This window comes from Vigna unguiculata, chromosome 7, assembly GCF_037176805.1.
Source record: "Vigna unguiculata cultivar grain cowpea cultivar isolate G323 ecotype 2 chromosome 7, ASM3717680v1, whole genome shotgun sequence".
Classification (NCBI taxonomy): domain Eukaryota; kingdom Viridiplantae; phylum Streptophyta; class Magnoliopsida; order Fabales; family Fabaceae; genus Vigna; species Vigna unguiculata.
The window spans coordinates 27,170,305-27,193,242 of record NC_140798.1 but is presented as its reverse complement, the minus strand read 5'-3'; the positions used below and the strand labels follow the sequence as shown (position 1 = coordinate 27,193,242).

The 22,938-nt window shown below is 33.2% G+C and overlaps 1 protein-coding gene across 4 annotated transcripts; it reads left to right on the top strand.

The window, feature by feature from the left end:
• The first annotated feature begins 15,189 nt into the window (after window positions 1–15,189).
• Window positions 15,190–20,660, top strand: SNX1 (sorting nexin 1). 4 transcript variants are annotated; one of them, XM_028080724.2, is made up of 11 exons: window positions 15,190–15,348; window positions 15,477–15,614; window positions 16,773–16,908; window positions 17,855–17,988; window positions 18,368–18,442; window positions 18,921–19,080; window positions 19,220–19,353; window positions 19,469–19,537; window positions 19,762–19,841; window positions 20,079–20,139; window positions 20,228–20,660. In XM_028080724.2, exons 1-11 carry the CDS (start codon window positions 15,337–15,339, stop codon window positions 20,444–20,446), a joined length of 1,218 nt encoding a protein of 405 aa, XP_027936525.1. In that variant the 5' UTR covers window positions 15,190–15,336; the 3' UTR covers window positions 20,447–20,660. The 4 variants fall into 4 exon arrangements, with proteins under 4 accessions (XP_027936525.1, XP_027936523.1, XP_027936526.1 ...); XM_028080722.2 differs by having other exon boundaries at window positions 16,701–16,908; XM_028080725.2 differs by having other exon boundaries at window positions 15,196–15,348; window positions 15,480–15,614.
• The last annotated feature ends 2,278 nt before the right edge of the window (window positions 20,661–22,938 follow it).

Here is a 22,938-nt window from a genome sequence, read left to right as displayed (position 1 = left end):
CCCATTTCCGTGTCTAACATTGTGGTGCAAGATACTATTATTCCTTCGTAGAACCAGGCTTACCAATTTGCTTTCATTGATTTCCTCCATCTCCATCCCTGAGATTTGAGCTAAACTATTTATTTTTCATAAGCTATAATTAGCTTATTTATATGTTAGAAATCAAATTTAAACTTTTTATTAGAAATAAATGAATTAATTATCTTCCTTTTTCTTCTAGAAATGGTTATGAAAAAGATTTTCGTGAATTGCACCGAATAATCAGTTTTCTCTCCCACAATCAGTTCTAACTAAGGATATGACTCGAGTACTTTTCATTTTCTTATGCCTCTAAAACTTCTCATGTCACATATTGGAGTGGTAACGTAACCCTCTGATTCATCTTTCTTGAGATCTATTCTTGCACGGAGATTGAAGTTGCATGCTCCGTAACTGCCCTAAATGGTTTTGGAACATGGTTTTGCTCAGTTTATTCATCACCTCGCTTCCAGGATTGACCAAAAAAAGCTGAGTGCATATGAATGGAACATTAGAAAAAAATATATATCAAGCATGCTAAATTGAATATGTATAAGAAAATATTGGTTCCTGAATCATAATTAGCAAATACGGGGAGGTAGATCAACGGCTCATGCAGTGGTACCTCTCAAAGGAAAAAAAAAATACTATAGAGAAAGTTTAATGTAGAGTATTAATTTCACAACTTGGTAATGGATGGTAACCTTCATACAAGATTTTATTGTATTATTTTGGTCACTTCTTAGATCTCTTTGTATGTCACTCAACTTTGTATTTGTTTGTGTCAATAGTTTTTGTGGTGTAAAATTTGATGTTACCTGAACATAAACATTTTTTTTGGTGGAGGCACCGATGGAAAGTCTACTGGAAATTGGATACAAAATGTTGTCGAGGAAAACTATATTAGAATTTAGAATGAATGTTCTAGTTGAAAGCTAATGTCACTAATCTCAAGTTTGTTGACCTTAAAACGGAGTTTTAGGATGTTGAGACTATTTAGTGTATCGAAATATAAGCCTAGAATTGAAGTTTAAAGGGAATAATAGTTCATTCCGAATGAAGGACTTAAGGGAAGAGATGAAAGTTGCTAGGATCGATCATCCCATCTAAGGTAGTTTGGGCTTCATCACAATTTTATCCTTGAAAAACACTTCTAAAGGTTGAATGAGTATTTAAGCTACCTTTTATCTCGACTCCTAAGATATGTGAGACTATTGAGTGTACTTGAATACAATACAAAACTTTGGACTACTTTTCTATTTATAGTCGATAAGGTTACAAGTTGAATAATAACTTTTATCGGATCTATTAAGATATGAAAAGATATAAAATCTTGAAAATATAATTTAAATTATCCTTTATTAAAGATATTAAAGACTAAATTTGATACCCGACAAGTTTTTAATGTTATGACTGTATACAATCTCTTAGCCTTGTTGTGTCAGGCAGTCAAGGCAAAAAGGTTTAAAAGTGGCATACGAACTTTCACTCGTTTTTCAAACATGGTATCAAATTAGGAAGGAAACTCTTAAATCATCATCTCATATTCGATGATCAATTTCTTTAATGGATCAATGTTCCCTACTCGATATAAAGACATTCAAGCACAAAACATCCCATTAATAAGCATTGTGTATATTTCTTAGTTTAACTCAACTAAAAAACGACTTATAATCTCACTAACCTAACTCGACATTTAAACATTTTATGCATACGAGACTTACTCAAACATTTCATAGAACAAGTCGTAATGAATAAAATATTTAGAAATATTATATATATATATATATATATATATATATATATATATATATATATATATATATATATATATATATTTAAAGAACTAAATTTTTTGGTTACACATAATTGATGATATTAATTTTAAAACAAAACAATTTAAAAATAATAATAATTAATCAAATACTCAATCTTAATCTAATATTAAATACATTAAAATAATTTTATTTTATTATTCGAAATAATTATATTAAAATTTTGAAACAACATTATATTACATTATTTTTTTTTCTATATTACTTTTTAGAAATATCTCACTTAAAACTTCTAAAAATATAAAATGTTTTCTGTTAAAAATAATTTATTTAATAATATTATTTAAAACAAAAAAATATTAAATCTGAAAATATATTTTAATTTAAATAGCATAACATATATTTCATAAAATATTTCTTCCAAAGAAAAAAATGTTTTGAAAAGAAATTTTATTTTTATATTTTGAATAATTAAATGGAAAATTAATTTATTAACCTTTTATGATTCATCAATTTTACTATTTTATTTTTTTATGATAAGATAGTTAAGAATAAATTTAAAGAAAAAATAAACACTTGAAACTTTAATCATAATTAAAAACGGCCTTGGGAAAGCTTCACCCAAATTCATAGTTACTAACTAGAGATGACAAATAAACCCATCCCCGTGGGTATTACTCGAACCCGTCCCCATTTTGATGAGAATCCCCGCATTAACTGGGTATGGGTATGTGTATGGGGAATCCCCAAATTTTTCAGCAGTTGGGTATGGAGAATCCCTGACTTTTTCAGTTGGATATGGAGATGAGTATGGTGATATACATATCTTCGCCATAATACTCGTTCCCACCATATCTCCGTTCTCATTTAAATTATTAAAATATTCACAATTAATTAAATAACCCTATATATATATATACTTTCTATTTTTTATTTCTTTTAATTATTTGGTTTGTCATGAAACTCATTCGCATCTCCAATATATTTTTTATCTTATCATAACATTTATGTAATTATGTTAAAATGATGTATGTTAGTTAAAAAAAATTTATGCCTCACATTTGAATATTTCTATTATTTTTTAATATTTTTATTTATTATATATTTTCCTTTCACATGAGAATGTTTATACTCTCAATTTAAGGTAATATAAAAAAATTCTTTAATTATTATTATTATTATTAACTTTTGTTTAATTTGAAGAACTCTTTTGTTTCATTAAAATAATTTTCGTTATTTTTCAACCATTGAGTATATATGTTGATATTTCAAAAGTTTTATTCGTTCTCTAAGGTATTTTTCATTTTATCATACCTTAATTATACATTTGATTTCCTTTGTGCGATTTCTTTCGATAGTCTCTTAAATTATTTCTAAAACACACATTTGATAGTTTTTTAATATTTTTATTTATTGTTTATTTTCATCATGTAGAATAATATTTCGATATATTCTATCTAATTAATTTTAATTTTATAACTCATTATTAATCATATTGTAATTTTTTTACTTTAAATTATGTTTGAAGTGGTTAAAATTATATATATATATATATATATATAATGATATTTAGGAGTAGTATATAATAATTCACTACAAGAAAAACATGAAATAGTGACTGATTTAGTCATTAACTCATATCAATCACTATTTTTTGTCATTGGTGGTAGTAGTTGATTTATTATCTGAATCAGTGATTAAATTAGTGACCGATTCAATGATCGAATCGGTACTTGATTTAGTGACTAATTTAATTACTAATTTATTTATAATTTAATGACAAATTTTTTGGTCACTAATGATATTTCTATTTAATTTTAACCACTTCAAACATAATTTAATAATTAGTTCTTTAAGGTATTTTTCATCTTATCATACCTTACTTATACATTTGATTTCCTTTGTGTGATTTCCTTCAATAGTCTCTCAAATTATTTTTATAACACACATTTGTTAGTTTTTTAATATTTTTATTTATTGTTTATTTTCATCATGTAGAATAATATTTCGATATATTCTATCTAATTATTTTTTATTTTATAACTCATTATTAATCATACTGTAATTTTTTCACTTTAATTGTATAAATAACTTTTATTTACTACAATATAAAAATTTAATATAATTACTATGAATATTTTTTTTGTCACTATCCAACATATATTGAAATTCAAAAGATACAAAATCTATGTCAAAATTTTATTATTATGTTTATTATTTGTTCTTTGTGTCATTTTGATCAAATGATGTATTATAACTTTTATTAGTGTATAAAAAAGAGATTCATTAGAATTTAAAAAATTGAAGTAAACAAACATTTAAAATATATTTTAATTTGAATATTTGTTTTCCTTTTATATTTTTTTTGAAATATTTTTTAATTTTATCAACTAAGTTTCATCAATGTTGTAGTTTGCAAATTTAATAAATGTTTTGGTTCTCATGAAATTTTATTTGGTATTCTAATCTAAAATGTAAACAATTATAATTTATTTCAAAGTATTTGATATGGAAGAAACAATCATCCTCCTAATATTGAATATTTGATAATATTATATTTTCTTTACCATAATTTTTTTTTCTTTTATAAAAATTAATATTGAAGTAGTTAGAACACAGGTACTGGTATGGGTACGAGATTATACCCGTTACCCGGTGAGGATGGGGATGGGACAAAAGTTTGATACCCGTTGAGTTTAGATATGGGGATGGGGATGAATTTTTTCTGCGGGGATGGGTATGGGATAGCGAAACTCGTCCCCATCCCGCCCCGTTGCCATCCTTATTAGTAACGAATGTTTAACAAATATTTTGGAGTCAAAATCTTCTTCATATTTTGAAAGACTAAAGTCCCCTAAAATATAAAGAAACTACGCTCTTATCTACTGCATTTGGTCTAAGATTACTTCAAATTAGAGAATTTAAGTGTTGATTATATTTAAGTTAAATTATGCCTTTGATCTCTCTATTTTCGTAAGAAAATATTGATTGGGTCCCTTTATTTTTATAATTCTCAATTAGGTCCCTATTTTTTAAAAATGGTATCAATCATGCCCTTTCTGTTCAATTGGGTTAAACGACGTTTGGAGAATAGTAAGTAGGCATGGTTCTGTCTCATTAAACAGTGACTAGGCAACATGAAATTACATATGTAATTTTTTTTAATAATTAATATATTAAAAAAGTGATAAAATCGGTTTTTTGTAATAAATAGAGATTGACAATCTGTGAGATTGGGGTTTTCTTTAGGAAGGAATGAGGATTGAAGACTGATTGAAGATTGAGGTTTTTGGTTAGTATCATTTTGTTATGGTTTCAATCATCTATATAGGAATCTGTTTGGTGAAATTGTGGTTTCGTTGCAATCGAAGGTTGTGAGGTAAGTAGATATTCTAACCTAGATCTCCCATGTATCATTTTGTCCGGTATTTTTTGTCGGCATTTATTGTAGAATCTTTGTTTTGGGAAATCGAAGTAGTTTTGTGGGGTATGAGGTGTTTAATTCTTGAGGTATGAGTTGTTTGAATATGGGGTCTGTGTCCCACCATCTTAAAATTTGTGTTTTTGTTATGGTCCCCCCATCTCAAAGTCGTATTTGGTTATCTGTTTCAGTGTGCTTTTGTTTTTAATATATGTTTATTTTTTTCGGTATATGAATATTGTATAGTTGTATATGTATTTGTATGTGTGTGTGTGTGTGTGTGCGTGTGTGTGCGCATCATGGGCGATGACAAGTTTGAGGTCTCATGTATCATTTTGTTCGGTGTTTTTGTCGGCATTTATTGTAGGGTCTTTGTTTTGGGAAATCAAAGTAGTTATGTGGGGTATGAGGTGTTTAAATCTTGAGGTATGCGTTGTTTGAATATGAGTTTGTGTCCCACCATGTTAAAATTTGTATTTTTGTTGTGGTCCCCCATCTCAAAGTCGTATTTGGTTATCTATTTCAGTGTGTTTTTGTTTTTAATATATATTTATTTTTTGTAGGTATATGAATATTGTATAGTTGTATGTGTGTGTGTGTGAGTGCATCATGGGCGATGACATGTTTGAGGTGGTGTTCCACCACGGAGGGAAGTTTCTCAACGATGGAAAACTTAGATATGATGGGGAAAGTTCTACTTTGTCTTGTGACCCAAATCGTTGAAGTTATTTCGAGATTATAAATATACTGAGGGAGATGAGGTATGTCAGAGAGAATGAATTGTGGTATTGTGTAGGAGGTGGTTCAGTATTGGAGGATAGATTGGAGATTTTGGGTGATTGTTGTGGTGCGATGCATATGGTTAAGATAGCTAGGCTAAATGGTTAGATTCATCTTTTTGTTGTGCATAAAATGATTGGACTCGAGATAATAGAAATGTTGGAATATTTTTCTCATGATGGAGATAAAGCTGAAGTTAGTGGCAATGAGAATAATGTTATGGACATTGGGAACGAGAAGGACAGTGAGGGTAGTGGTTGTGAAGGCCAAATTGAGTTAGATAAGGGGGTGAGTGTGAAGGTGAAGAACCTGAGTTAGATAAGGGGAGTCAATGTGAAGGTCAAGAACTTGAGTTAGATAAAGGGGTTAGTCTGAAGGTAAAGAACCCAAGGTGGGTAAGTATGCATGTCAAGGTCAGTTAAATGAGGTGGGTGAGTGTATTGCTGAACCTGAGGTAGATGTTACTGCTAAGTGTGAACGTGCAAGTGAGTTAGATAAGGGGGTTTAGTTATAGAGTGTTGGTTAGTGTGATGGTCAAGGCCAGCCTAACTAAGAGGAGGGGTTGAATGTGTAATTGATACAAAATTTCATGTAGAGAGTTGGAATGAGTCTAGACCATATGGTAGTAGTAGTGACGAAAGTGTTGATGATATTGACGTTGATGAATTAGTTGATGTTAGTATTAATTTCAATATAGAGTATGAACCTGAAAAATGGGAGGGTAATGTGGAGTTGAAGTTGGAAGTATTGAACAAGACTTTACTGGACCATCTACTAGTTATAGGACAAATGATACAACAAATGAGGAGAGTGATGAGGGGCCTGTGGGCTTAGACAAAGAGTTGTCAGATAATGAGTGGCAATAAGAAGAGTTTGGAAGTGGTAAAGATATTAATAAAGTATGTATTGATGAAGCAAATAATGATAAATAGGGTTATGGGAACTTTCCAACATTTTTAATGCCCAAACATATGGCTATATATAAATGGGAAGTTGGAACCTATTTTAGTGAAAAGGCGAAATTTGTAGAAGTCATCAGAAGCTATGCAATGGAAAATGGGAGATGTTTAAAAATTGTTAAGAATGATAAAAAAAGAGTGAGTGTGAAATGTCTAGGTGCAAAAGGAAAATGTCCCTAGTATGCATATTATGGCTATATGCAAGCAGTCAAAACAAGACAAATGTAGTAGAGAATTTAACCTTCGTTTAATTAATGCAAAGTGACTTAGTAAGAGGTGTGAAAAGACAGTAAGAGATAATCCAAAAACTAAGGGGTTGAGATTCATGATAAAGTGAGTAGGAAATGGAACATTGTTATATGGTTTAATTAGTTGGATGGTACCCATTTTTGTTCAGATATGTCAGTTTAGTACCCGTTTTTAGAAATGTGTCAACCTAGTCCTAACTTTTGAAAAAGTGTCTTAATCAAATCCCTTTCAGACAAAAATTACTAAAGTCTTTAACTTAATTCATGACTTTTACCACTAAATTTTGATATAAATATCAATACTTAATTTTGTAAGTCATTTTAAATATCAATACTGTTAACGGTGTAAATAATTTTTTGTTGAAAATGACCTAATTGAGACATATTTTCAAAAGTTGGGACTCAATTGACACCTTTTTAAAAGCATGTACTAAAGTGACACATCTAAACGAAAGAGGGTACCATCTGACTAATTAAACCTTGTTATATATAGGTGTATGGCTTATAGGGCAAAGGCAATAGCAACAAACGTTGTTGATGGATCCTTTACAAAACAATATAAAGTATCAATCCTATTCACATTCCATCTGTCCCAAAATTTTGAAGAGATTTGAAAAGGAATTAGAGTTGAATATAAATTGGATACCTAGGTACTTACACTTTTGTTTGTTTACTTGTAATAATGGTATGTAATTGATTGCTAGTGTTTTTGCTTTAACCTCACACTGGTCAGCATAGAAGATATTTGAAGTCACACTGGACCATCAGTGGGATTTCATGTTGTCATTCCTTTGCTACAATGAGGCTTTTAAATATAAATGGAGAAGACTTTATCTCCAATTGGTTCAGGAAGTCCACATAAGAAGAAACATACTCCTCAATCATATTCCCTATCAATGGGCAAAAAGTGTAGGCATTACATCATATCCTGATTTGTTGCCCCCAACAAAAAGAATATTGATAGGAAGACCAAAGAAGAAAATAAGATTACAAGAATAAGAGCTAAGAAATGATGAAACACAAATAAGAAAAACTAGTTTACACAAAAGATGTTTTTATAGGTAAATTGGACACAACAAAAGTAATTACCCCCAAGCATATCAGGCACAATTGAACTTAAGTACATCAGGTCAACAAGATGAACCTACTTCACAACAACCAAACCAACCAACACATTTTTCCTAAGAATCACAAGCTTGTACTCAATCAACCCAACAACAAGACCAAGCAACACAACCTTTTACTAAGTCATCCCACCAACCTTCCCAAGCATCACAGGCTTGTAATCAATCATTTGTGCAAGTAACTAGGGCATCAAAGCATTATACTCAATTATCTCAACAACCAACCTAACCATCACGTGGAAGAGCAATCATGAAGCCAAAGCTTAATGCGAGGACGCATATGGAAACCATGACATGCAACCATTTCTATATCATATTATTTTGTATTAGTTGTTAGAACATTAATCACAGACCAAACACCTGTTTTATTTGCTTTTTGAATGATGACATATCAAGTGGATGACCACTTTATTTGGTGATGTAAAATTGTTAAGTGAAGAATAACTTTATTTTGTCATGTAAAATTGTTAAGTAGTGGACCACTTTATTTTGGGATGTAAATTCGTTAAGTGATGGAGCAACTTTATTTGGAACAAGACAATATTTCATTTAGGCTTATCAATATGAAGCATGTGATTTATATTTTATGGATCAATTGTGTTGCAGAATATTTGGAGAAAATAATGTTCATTTATGCTTTCATTATTTCATTTTGTTTGATATACATCATTGTTTCACTATTTGACTAAAAGAAGACAAGGTATAGACAACACAAACCACCAACTGCTGCAAATATTGTAAACGAAGAGTACCAAATTTTATTCATTTTCAAACATTACATAAACAACACAAACCAACCTTGTCAACTACAATACAAGCTCTTACAACACATCATGGATTTGTCATTGAAAGTATAATTATGTTCATTACACATACAACACAAACCACCCCTGCTAACACCTTAATCCTTTTTTGAAAAGACTTGATAGATTTCTCCAAATTAAATATTTTCTTCTACCATCACGAAACTCCTCCCCATTTCTTGTGCACATACAATGCCACCACCCCTTTCTTCAATCTTTATAGTGCCACAATCCTCTTTCTTCAATCTCCACAATGACACAACGCCTTTCAATTATCATATCTTTAGTAAACCACTTGAAGTAATTGCACCCACCACAATGTTCACTTCCATTTTGTTCGAAAAACACTAATCGCGTGACCAACAGTGAAGACTATTTTCAAAAACAAATACAGAAACACCAAGCCAAAACAAAGTTTCCATGTATTTTACCTTGCACTTAGGGCAATCCCAAAAAATTTTCCCTTTGTTCTTCGTAGTTCTTGCCATTTTCAACACTGATTTCTCCCCACAATAGCAAATGGGTGTTACAACCATACTTCTACACCCACCTCTACCACAAGATGACACACTAGGGCTTTGCATTCCCCAAACATTGCAAGTACAAGATGAACAAGACTGGCCGAGAGACATAACTCACCTACGTACACCACAACGTCAGAGAAGAAGAAGAATGAGCAAGATTGACACCAACATCACAAATTTAGGGCTTGAACCAAATGACACATATGTTTTCCACAAATTACATTATGTTCCATTGCATTTCAATTATAAATGACACTTATCCATTATAGAAATCCACCTCAGCATCTCCAAATGTTGTTTAACCCAATTTAACAGAAAATGCATGATTGATACCATTTTTTTTCGAAAATAGGGACCTAATTGAGAATTATTAAATGAATGGACCAAATCGATATTTTCTTATGAAAGGCTAAAATACTCCCATGGTCCACGTTTTCGTTGAGACATCTCAATTAGGTCCATAGATTTTTTTTTAATTTCAATCGGGTCCAAAATTCTGCAAAATTAATACAATTAAGCCCAAATCGTTAACAATGTTAAATTCACTAACGATTTTTTGTATAGAACTGTACATGTTGCAGTGGATGGCTGATGTGGATTTATTTTTTAATGTGAACAGTAAAATGTGGAAATTAATTTTTTAATTAAACGGACATGTTTCTTTAATTGTTGGTTTAAGGTCGTCGTTTTGTTTACTATTATGCTAATTAAAATGTCGTTTTGGTTTGATTTTAAAATTAGGGATTGCGAGGAATAGATATTGCAAGGAATAGGATTGCAACTGAGTGGAACGCAAGGCTGAGGAAGACGCTTCTATGTGTGATCGGGAAGGTTGTTTGCAATCTTGTTTCAGATTTTGAATGTGACTTCATTAGTGAACGAAGGTGATCTGCAGTGAAGGTTAGAAGTTCGATTAGGAATTTGGTTGGTTATTTTCGTTGATTGGGAATTAGAGTTTTTTGGAGGTTGTTATTTTATTTGGTTTGTTTTCATCGATGGAAGTGTGGGAGTGTTGTGTGATTGGGGTTTAAACAGTTACATTATCCATTTTAGGCGTGGCTTTGTGGTCCCCCATTTGATTTGAGCAGTGTAGTTTATATTATTTGTGGTCGTCCATATTAATTTGTCGGTTTGATGGTGGTATGGACGGTAATTTGTGTATTATTTTGTGGGCATTTTAATTTCAGGTTGGATGTCTCAGGATCGTTTCAAAGTGGTGGTCCACCATAGTGGACATTTTGTCAATGATGGCAAGCTGTGGTATGACGATGGGGAAAGGGTATCGTGGTTCTGTGATCCTGATACGTGGAGCTATTTTGAGATTCTTCAAGCACTAAGAGAGTTGGGACATGTTAATCCGAAAGAGTTGTGGTACTCTGTTGGAGGTGAGTCAGTGTTGGAAGATAGGTTGGTGTTGTTGGTTGATGACAAAAAGGCTATGCATATGGCCATCATATCTATGATAAATGGTGTTATTCATATTTATATGGTGCACAAGATGACTGAACCTGAGGTTATTAACATGATCGAAGGGGTTGTGGTTGATAATGAAGGGCATAAAGAAGTGGAGGGTGATGGTGAAATTGAAAAGGAATTGGATGATGGTGAAGTAAATGAAGAAAAAGAGATAAATAACGAGGATGTGTAGGAGGCTGATGCTGAAGTTGAAAAGGAGTTTGATGATGGTAAAGTAAATGGATCCAAAGAGATAGATAACAAGGATGTGAATGAGGTTGATGCTGAAGTTGAAGAGAACTTACATGAGGTGGATGGGGTTGAGGTTTATGATGAAACCGAACATAAGTCAGATGAGAAGGGTGAGGATACAACGACTGATACTGTTGCTGAGAAGTTTTCTGATGAAGGGCTTGTGGATGTGACTGTTGAAGGTGACGTGGAATGTGAGTCCTAGGATGGTTACGTGGAATGTGAAGTTAACATTGCAGGAGCATGTTTTTCCAGTCAACAACAGTGTAGTAATTCACATGAGGATGAGGTTGGAGGAGTAGGATCTAGTGATGAATTTTCTGATATTGAGTGGCACTCAGATGAATTCTTTACTGCTACAAACAATGATAAAGAGGGTTATGGAAGCTTTCCAACCTTTTCAATGCCAAAAAGTATGGATCAATACAAATGGGAAGTAGGTACTTATTTCAGAGAGAAAAAAGAAATTTACAGAAGCCATTCGAACCTATGCATTGACAAATGGAAAGAATTTAATATTTGACCGAAATGACAAGAATATAGTTATTATCAAATGTTTTGGTGCCAAGGGAAAGTGCAATTGGTATGCTTACTGTTCATATATGTCTGTAGTGAAGTCTTGGCAACTTAGGAAAATAATTGATGAGCATAGCTGCAATAGAGACTTTAATGTCAAGTTAATGAATGCAAAATGATTGAGTAAGAAGATAGAAAAGACTGTTAGAGAAAACCCACATTTGAAGGTGATGGATATTCGTGACAAGGTCTCTAGGAAGTGGAATGTATGTATCTCTAGAAATACGACTTTCAGAGCTAAAGCTATTGCAAGAGATGTTGTTGATGGGTCACTCACATAGCAGTATAGAAGAATATACAATTATGCACATGAGCTATTGAGAGGAAATCCAGGTTCTACAGTTAAGGTTAAAGTCGAAAACATTGTTGGTGAAGTAATATTTAGTAGGTTTTATGCATTCCTGAAGGCATGCAAAGATAATTTTGCCGCATGTAGACCTATCATTAGAGTGGATGGATGTTTTTTGAAACGCAAGTATGATGGAGGGTTATTGACAACAGTTGGAAGAGATGACAATGACTAAATTTTACCAATAGCATATGCGGTTGTAGAAGTTGAGAACAAGGACTCATGGAGATGGTTCATGGAGCTTCTAATAAATGATTTGGGTGGGGAAATAACTTCTTATCCAAATGTCATGCCTCCAAAGAAAAAAAGCTTGCCTGGAAGACCTAAGAAAAAGAGAAGATTGGAGCCCTAGGAGTTAAAGAAAGATGATACTCAAATGTCTAATGGAGGGTTTCGTAAAATGTGTAGTGTATGTAGGCAACTTGGACACAACAAGAATTATTGTCCTATTCGACCACAACAAACTGAATCACAATTTGGGCCAGCAGGTGGTCCAACATAATCTGGCTCAACAGGTGGTCCATCACAATCTGGTCCAACTGGTGCTTCATCACAATCTAGCCTAGTAGGTGCTTCACCACATTCTGGCCTAGCAATTGCTCCACCACTATCTGCTTCATCACAATCAGCTCCACCACAATCTGGGCCAACAGTCGCTCCACCACACTTTGGTTCACAATCTGGTCCACCAGGCCAACCAACAACAGGGCCATCAAAATCACTCCCACCAGGTGCAGGCCAACTAGTGAGGAACAAGCTGAAGGCTAGAAGGGAACGTGTTTGGAAGTCATGAATTTGAAGGGGATGTGTTTTAGTTCACCATGCATGTTTTAGAAGTGTTGATCCCATTTTGATTTTGTGCATCTGTTGTAATGATGAAACCAATGCAAATATACTCTGTTGTTATTTTGTTGATTTTGTGCATCTGCTGTAATAATGAAACCAATTGTTATTTTGTAGTTATTTTGGCTCTGTTATGAGCAACAATATGGTGTAACTCTGCAGTACATTCATTATCAACACCTATATAATAGTTTGGATATTATGTTCTAAAATTGGGTTTGTTATAGCACCACTTTTTTTTTTTTCAATTATTCAATAGTATGTGATGCAATTGGCTCTGATATATCAATAGTTTTATTATCAATTCTTCAATATCAATGTAAATTAGAACAACCGACATTGGAATTGGACACCAAAATGTTGTGCATAAACTTAATCAAACTTTTTCATTCAATACACAATCAAACTTTTTCAACAACGAAAATAAGATTACATTCAATACACAAACAAAACAAACCCCCCAAATTAACACCTTTATCCTGTTTTCCAAAATGATGACAAATTTTTCTAAACTCATAATTTTCATCCTTTGCCCATACATTTCTTTCATATTTAGCACACTAACATCCCTTTCTTCATTCTTCGTTACTGGACCAACAATTTCTTCATTTTCATCTCCACTGAACCAACTAAAGTAATTGTAGCCAAGCAATTGTTCAGAACCCCTTTGTCCAAAAAGCAAACATTACCTTAAACGAAAAAAAAAAGTTCCATGGATCTTACCTTATACTTAGGACAACCCCAGAATTGTTTCTCCCTATTTTTAGGGGTTCTAGCAGTTCTCAAGACAACTTTCTCACCACAATAGCAAACTGGCATTGAATCCAACCTCTTTGACCCATCTCTATTAGAAGAACCACTTCGATTTTGCACCCCCCCAAACCCATTATAGGAGCACGACGACCATGAATGATAAGGAGCCATAGACAACCGGGGAAGACAACCTCTTCTCTTCTCTTCTCTCCTTTGAGTTCCTGCCATCGAAAATGCTAGGGCAAACTACTTGATGTTACTAAATAGGAGAACACCACGTCATTTATACTGCTTTTCAAATTTAAATGACACCAATGCATGTAGAAAAGTCTAGATCATCAGGTGTAAACACCGTTTATGAAAAAAAATAACGAAATGGGTTTAATTGTAACAATTTTGCAGAATTTTGGACTCAATTGAGATTAAAAAAATCTATGGACCTAATTGAGATTTTTGAGACCAAGGGAGTATTTTAGCCAAAAATAAAATCTTAAAAATATAATTGAAATTATTTTTGTTAAAAATACAACTGTCTTATGATAGTTAAGAGTTCTCAACATTTATTATGTATTTGGTTCAGCATTAACGTATAATCAATTTTTCAGTATAAAATGTGAATAAGTTTGGCTTTTAAAATCAATTTGAAAGAAAATATTCGCGTCTAAAGAAAAACAGCAAGTTGCTTCTTCGTCCACAAATCAATTCCTGTAAAATCAATTTTGAAATGTATATCCAAATAAACTCTTAGTTGATTTCGGCTCAAAGGCTGAATTCGATAATGCTGATGGTACATTTTGCTTGAAGTTTATGTAAATGAATATGGGTTTGAAAGCATGGAAAACAAATAACAAAATGCAAAATAATGAACCAACTTTTACATAAAAAAGTTAATAGAGCGGATGGATTTGAAAATAAAAACAAGGATATAATAGATTATCGAGACACTTTTTAATAAAATATTTATAAATAAATAATTAAAATATAAAATAATATAAAATAAAATAAAATAAAATAATATTTGATACATATATGTTTTTAAATGTAAAATAATTAAATTAGCAAAGTTTAAAATAATAAATAACATAAAATAATTTCAATTTCAATATTTGGCAAATCATCTTAGTTAATTTATTTTTTTAATATAACTTCCGATTTAAAAATAATTTTGTTATTTTAATTTAAAATTTATTTAACTTTAATTTATATTTTAAAAAAATTATTTTTGTTGAATAATTTTTAAAATAAAATTATAAAAATTTACTTATTAAACATATATACAAAATTGATTCTGTTATATCTATCCTGATATCTAATATATCATATAATCTCTCAACTCACTTTCTACCTTGTTTCTGTTAATCAAACTTCTTTTACTTCCTTCTAATCCAAACAAATAACAAGCCACTTTCTGTTCTGTGTGGAGCCACTGCTACTCTTGGATCGCCTCTAAACGACCATGAATTCATCGGTAATTACAATTCTGTCGCAAATACCGCACACAAACTTCTTGATTTTTCTTTCCGTCCTTCTCAACCCTTTCTCTCTTTTCCTTCTTCTGTGTCTGCATGTTGACGACTGTTTTGGGATATGGAACAGCAGAAAACTCTCTCCGGTTCCTCGCAGAGCCCTAGATCTCCTTCCTCCTCGCAACCGTTCCTCTCTGTCTCCGTCACCGATCCCGTTAAGCTCGGCAATGGCGTCCAAGCCTACATCTCCTACCGCGTCATCACCAAAGTACTTCAATCATTCGCCTGATTACACTTCCTTTCTTTCACTACGCGTTATCTATTAATTGTTTATTTTATTTTACTTTTGGTTTTGGAATTTCTTGTTGAATCTAAGTCGAACTTTGGTTTTCTAGTTGATGGAGGTCGTAGGAGTTTTTCTTTGAATTCAACTTTGACCGCATTGTCAATTTCGAAGAGTTTATTGCCAGGATTAGATTTTCAAGGAATTGTGATTATTGAAATTTGTTGAACATTGCGATTTAGAGAAATTAGTTAGAAGCTGAAATTTGTTGGATTGCTTGAGTTAATTGAGATGTGCATTGGTTTGATGTTGATCATTCTCTTGTTACTATTTAGGGTAGTTCGTAGAGTTTCTCATTTCCTCCCTATAGTTGGGTGCAGTCCTCGTGAGCGTGGAGTCGGACATAATTAGCACAAGGGTGGGTATTAGGAAAATACATTTTGGTCACTTAAGCTAATAGGAAGTCTCCATGGGAGGTGAGAATGAAGAATTGTGTGTCCTATTCCACCTTTAAGTGGGATCCTTCTTCCTCTTCCGTATTAACTGTGCGGGCAAGTGTCCATCCTTAAAGCGCAATGGCCTTGTTCACCTGTAAAATGCATTCAAAATGTGCGGTCCGGGTGAAACGGCCGCAACAATTGTGACCATGAATGAAGAGGGGGTGTGCTTGTTGGTTGATGATTGAGCTTGACCTTGATTACTGCTTGTTGTATTAAGTGCCTTGTCTCTTTGATTCTTATTTTGCGTAAGTAGGTTAGTTTGTAAGTACTAGCTGCCACTTTTTATGATCTGTATGAAATAAATTGAACAGGTATTTATGAACTTTCAAATGCTACAGTAATTAAGGAAACAAAAAAATATAGTGTTTTATGTTGAAATAAAGCATTTATCACATGAGAACACACAAACAATGGTGACAGGGTTTTCAAACTCGCGGTAACCATAAAATGTTAGAAATATTAATCTGTTCAACTCGTTAGGAAACTGTTTTCTTAGAGGGCATTAGTTAGACCCTTGTTTATTACTCCCTTATTTTAAACTGAAAAATATTCTTTTCATTATGAGTTATAGTTTTTTCCTACCACCACTATAATACACAAGATGTGCAACTTTGGTTTTTTGTCATCTGAAACAATTTGGCAGACAAATTTCCCTGAGTACCAAGCACCTGAGAAGATTGTTATAAGACGTTACAGTGACTTTGTCTGGTTACGTGATCGCCTTTTTGAGAAGTACAAAGGCATTTTCATTCCCCCTCTTCCAGAGAAAAGCGCTGTAGGTAAGATCTCGTGTACGCTAATGTTATTGTGAATTTAGTATTAGTTTGAAAGTAGCTACTGTCATTGGAATATGTATGCTAATGCTGCTACCTTGATACTTGTTCAATGCTCTATCTTCCTTTGCGACTTCAGCTCATGTTAATTTTGGGTAGTTGTGTTGCCCTTTTCATTTATTGTCACAAAAACAATTTGAGTGAGGAAAACTGCTGCTTTTTAATACTACTTTTCGCATGGTCAAACCAAAAATATTATCATAGGTTTCTTTTATGTTCAGAATTAATTTTGGAGATATCAAGTCATCTGCTTTACCTTTTTGTCTATTTCCCAGTCTCAGGTTTCTGGTGGAACTTAGTAGCTTGTATTAGTAACTTAATTCTACTGTTTGATGTCTGTGGTTTCTTTTATGTTCAGAATTAATTTTGGAGATATCAAGTCATCTGCTTTACCTTTTTGTCTATTTCCCAGTCTCAGGTTTCTGGTGGAACTTAGTAGCTTGTATTAGTAACTTAATTCTACTGTTTGATGTCTGTGGTTTCTTTTATGTTCAGAATTAATTTTGGAGATATCAAGTCATCTGCTTTACCTTTTTGTCTATTTCCCAGTCTCAGGTTTCTGGTGGAACTTCGTAGCTTGTATGTGAGAGCTGGAATGTCCTTGTCAAGATTAACCGTGCATTTAGTTAACCGTGCATTTAGTTGGTGGTTCACTAACATGAGACTTTCATCGCTGATATGTATTTTAAGTTGATTGAGATCCTAGAAGCCATGCTTTGTGCTTATATAAAATTCATTCTTGACTTGATATTATTGCTTTTTAATGTTGATCATCATCCTAAATTCCTGTCATAAACTTTTGCATTTTTGATTTTAATTTATTCAATAGAACCTTGAAATGTTGTTGCCACTTAAAGTTCTGTCTTGGCTTCTCTTTTTGTTGTTATTGCAGAGAAATTTCGTTTCAGTGCTGAGTTTATTGAAATGAGGCGGCAAGCATTGGATGTATTTGTAAATAGGATCGCATCGCATCGTGAACTTCACCAAAGTGAGGACCTGAGGTTGTTTTTGCAGGCGGAAGAAGAGGTGATGGCTCACTTGCAGTAGACTTTATTTCTATGTGGAGCTTTGTCCATTTTAGATTCAATTTGCTCTGTTCTCTTTCTACTCGCTTTTTTACTGCTTCTATCATTGTGCTGTTACTGCACTGTATTTTTGTCCAAAGTTGAATTATAATTATTGTCACTCATTTTGTAAGTATTTTGCAACAGTAGTTCATACTAGAGAGTGGAATACGGAATGTACAAGTGTTGTTAGTATTGTTTCTTTTGTATAGTATTCCTTACTCTTGTCTCTATATTGTATTTTAAGTGCTCAATTTCTGTTCTTTTTCTCATATTTGACTTTTTTAAAGAAGGGAAATATGAACTTAGATTATCTTCATTTCATTACACATATTATGCAGACAATGGAACGGTTAAGGTCACAAGAGACTGGCATATTCAAGAAGAAGCCAGCAGATCTAATGCAGATTTTTAAGGTAAGACGTTTTATTTCTTTGACAAGTTCTAATGATATTCAACTATTTTTGTTTTAGAATCAATAGAAGATGCTATTATAATGAATTTCACAAAAAAGATAAATGAATGTTATTAGTTACTATGGGGTTTCTTCTTTTAGCATAAAATTCAGGCAAGGATAACTAGCTGACATGAAACTGTTGGTGATTGTAGTCTTTATTTTTTAACCGATCAGCATATGTAGACCATAGATAGGGCAATCAACTAGGAAATGACCTGTTTTTAGACTTTTCCTTGAAACAGCTGCAGGCTTGTTAGTTGCATTTTGCTAGATTATTGTGAAATTCTGCCACTTCCGTGCTTCATTCTCAGATAATTTCCTCAGATATGAATATGTTCATGCAAACAAGCTCTCAGATTGCCTTTTTGCTATTCGATCTGGTTGAGAGTGCTGTTTATCCAGCTTTCTAAGTTTGTTGTTTATGTGAATTTTGACAGGATGTGCAGTCTAAAGTGAGTGATGTTGTCCTTGGGAAAGAGAAGCCAGTAGAAGAAACAGATCCTGAGTATGAAAAAATGAAACATTACGTCTTTGAGCTTGAAAACCACTTGGCTGAAGCTCAAAAACATGCATACCGTCTTGTGAAGAGGCACAGAGGTATATGACGCAATTTAAGATTCTGTTTTGGTTCATATTATTGCTTTCTGTTCTGTATCTACTTTCTGTTTTATAATTTTGTTCTCGTTTTATCCTCTTTTCTGACAAGATAAATTCATAATTCATTATGTTCGTGCAGAATTGGGGCAATCACTGTCTGATTTTGGAAAAGCAGTAAAACTTCTGGGTGCTTCTGAAGGAAATGCTCTTGGGAAAGCATTCTCTGAACTTGGGATGAAGTCAGAGATTTTATCAGTCAAGCTGCAAAAGGAGGTAATTCTCACGTGTTTGTTGTTGGACATCGTTGTACTGGTTATTCATATGTTTGCATGACGGTATTGCCTATTATTGACGGATCAAACTGAGACAAACTATCCTACTATAATAGGCCCATCAGCTCTTGATGAATTTTGAAGAACCATTGAAGGATTACGTCCGTGCTGTACAATCTATTAAGGTAGTCCCGGTCTTGTTTTCTTTCAGTATTTAATTACTAATTTGTCTAACTTCATTGAAATATTATGTGTGTTATGCTTGAAATATATTTCCAGTTGCCTTAGTAAAACAATTATTCAGTTATGCGAATCATATAATTTCTGCTCCTCCTACTGAGATCAAAAAATGGATTGTTATACCTTTTTTTTTTTTAATCTAAAGCTCTTGGTTTACATTCTGAAACAGGCAACGATAGCAGAGAGAGCCAATGCCTTCAGAAGACAATGTGAACTGGCTGAAACATTGAAGCTCAAGGAGATTAATCTGTATAAACCTGGTTACCTGTTTTTATTATTTGCCTAATTTAATTTTTATTGCAGAATAATTCCTTTTTAATATAAACATCATTCTATGGCTAAGGTCCCTTTCCTGCAAGGAAATTTGTTTTCTGCATATGTGAAATCAAAATAAAACCCTTATTTGTGTCTTGTATTCTGTGATATGATAAAAGCCTTAAAAAAGTCTTGGTGCCATATATTTTGATACATATGTTTGCAATGCAGTGACAAGCTCACGCTGATTCGATCAGATAAAGTTGCAGAAGCTGAGCATGAATATAAAGAGGCAAGCAAGTTTGGTTGAATATTAACCTCCACTAATGAGAAATATATGCAATTTCTTTTTACCGGACTGACATGATTTTGCCATGCAGTTGAAGGCAGAGAGTGAACAGGCGACGAATACATTTGAGACGATTGTGAAACTAATGAATGAAGAGATGGAGCGTTTTCAGGAACAGAAAACATTAGATATGGGGATTGCTTTCCATGAATTTGCCAAAGGTCAGGCTCGTCTTGCAAATAGTATTGCAGACGCGTGGCGAAGTTTTATACCGAAACTGGAAGCATGTTCCTCCCTCGTGGAGAATTAATCAATTAGTTCCGCAGAGCATAGATAAAGTACTCTTTGATGGGTTGTTACAAGGACCAGGGTATGGCAGACGCAGGTCGCAGCTCTTGTTTTGTAAAAGAGCTTTCGAATTATTATTATTATTATGCTGGAAAAGGTGTGTTTTTCTTTTTGGTCCATCTTGTACTAATCTTAAACAGAGTAAAGGGGTTACCTATCCGCACTTTTGTCTTCAATTTTGCTGCTCTTGCTGTTGCTATTTCTCTATCTTCCTCCATTGTATATAGTCACAGTGGATTTACAAGCAGAAAAGAAAATGTTATTATTTTGGACAAGCTTTTCACTTAACAAATTACATAAATTTAATTAATATTTCCCACCAATTATACTTGCTGGTAAGAAACATGCGCGAGTGGCAACTACTACATTCTGTTGCTGGAAATGGTGTCGGATTTGCATGATAATAAGGAAGGTAGAGCTACCAATAAACTCTTTTTACACATTGTTTCCAATTTAAAGTTTATTTATTGAAAGTCTGAAAATTATGAGTGAGCTCCATCAAAACAAAAATTTGTATAATTGATCAGTACACTATACTAGTTTACTATTTGAACATGAACAATATTCTTATGGAGATCTTGCCACGTAGTAGTGGTTTTACATTCTTAATTAATTGTTATTATTTTTTTAACATGAAAGATGACGAGTCCCTAACTCTTAGGAAGAACAAAAATGTTTAGAAGGGAAGTATCTTCATCTTTCTTCTCTTATTAGATTTAGTTTTATATTGACTTTTCTTGTATTGACTTAAGTTGAGTTGATTTATTGACTTAGCTAGAGTTGATTTGTTTACTTTTGACCTTGATTGTTTGTTTTTTCGATCAAACTAGTGTCAATTTGAAGGAGGATAACACTATTTGGAGTGAAGGAAAACCTTAACCTTGGAACCATACATGCCATATACACATTTGGAGAGTTGGAAGAGCTTGGAGTTGACCTTCATTTTTGAAGGTCAATAGGCGCATAAGGATAAGCTTAGCCACCAAGCTAGGTCACTCCATTTAAAGACACCACCTTTAGTTGACCTAACTTCTAGAACCATGCTTTTGTGTTTTTGCTTCTTAGTCCTTAGCTTTGTCCTTTTGCAAAGAGACCCGTCCCAGCACTTATAAAGAGGCTCTTCTAGACTTGTATAATGGTTGAGTATTTTGAGTAAAATTACCTTATATTTGACCATTTGTGAGAGTGCTCTCTTTGATAGTATCATCTTCTCTAGTCTTATCTCTAGTCTTATATGATCGGTCTTTGTCGAGTTCACTTCCAAAACTCAAATCATTTTTTAAATAGTTTTTTCAAGTTTTTAAAGAATTATGTAACCCTAATTTCTCATTTTGAATGATAATATGTGGGAGCAAGGTCAATACTTGTCTAGCCTAAAAAGCCAAAAAATAATTTTTGTCCATTATTTTCTTATTTCATTTATAGGGAAAATTAACATTTTGAAAATCACATCAACTTCACACATTTGATTAAAGGTACCGCTCGGACGGACGCTATAGGGTGCTAACACCTTTCCTATGCGTAACGGACTTCCATATCAAAAATTTAATTTTGGCAGACTATGCTTTATCTTTACAGTTTTTCATAATAAACTGTGGTGGTGAATCCAAACCGTCCTTTTAAACCGTTTCTTTTTTGTTTGTCGTCCCGTTGTGATTTCAGTTGTGACACCTGCGTTGTCCTTTCTTGAAGCGTTGCCAAAGGAGTTGCAGGATTATCCCCAACCATCCCTTCTAGGAAGGAATGTCCTCGATCAGCACCAAAAACTTTTGGTATACATCCTTCCCAACGTCAAAGTGGTCATCATAAATTGAAATGTCATAGAGAAGCGTTGTCTATCGCAAAGCTTTACAAAAGCCCAACTCATGCTAGAAAATCACTATTGCCTTCAAGTTCCAAACCTACTTGTCGAGGTTGTCATAAGAAACCTTCAATTCCTTTAGCTCACAGGTCACCTCGACCAACTCTTCAGAAGTCTTCTTCTCATTCTCTTCTATTTCATGCATCTGTTCTTCCAGGACCTCTTATCACTTTGGGCCTGGGTTTGTTACTTGCGAATCTCCACCAGCTAAGAGGATAAAGTCCTTTTCTCCATAGTTAATGATGACAGTTGTTGTTTCAACGAAGCAATCTTAGCCTCGAGCTTCTCAATACGTTGAACCTTTAGTAACTCATGACCAAGCAACCTCCCAATCACCAATGCTCTTGATTGGTGCTCCACGAAGGCATTTACCAAGGAAGAAAGGGGAGCTAAGGAGAAGATCTTGACCTCATCTTGGGAAACTGTAATACTAAAGCCATCAAAGATCTTCATTTTTGTCCGTTTTAGTCTATTGAATGCTCCACCTTCTTCAATGTGATAACGTTTTGGGGAAGGACATTGAGATGTACTGCCCCCCTTGCGTCTTCTTCTTTATTTTCTTCTCATTAGGTTGGGGAGGTCGAGGACTTCTT

Coding starts and splice junctions, on each gene's coding strand:
- SNX1 (XM_028080722.2), top strand. Junction 19,354..19,468: donor CAGTCAAGCTGCAAAAGGAG/GTAATTCTCACG, acceptor CTACTATAATAG/GCCCATCAGCTCTTGATGAA. Junction 20,140..20,227: donor CTGAGCATGAATATAAAGAG/GCAAGCAAGTTT, acceptor TTTGCCATGCAG/TTGAAGGCAGAGAGTGAACA.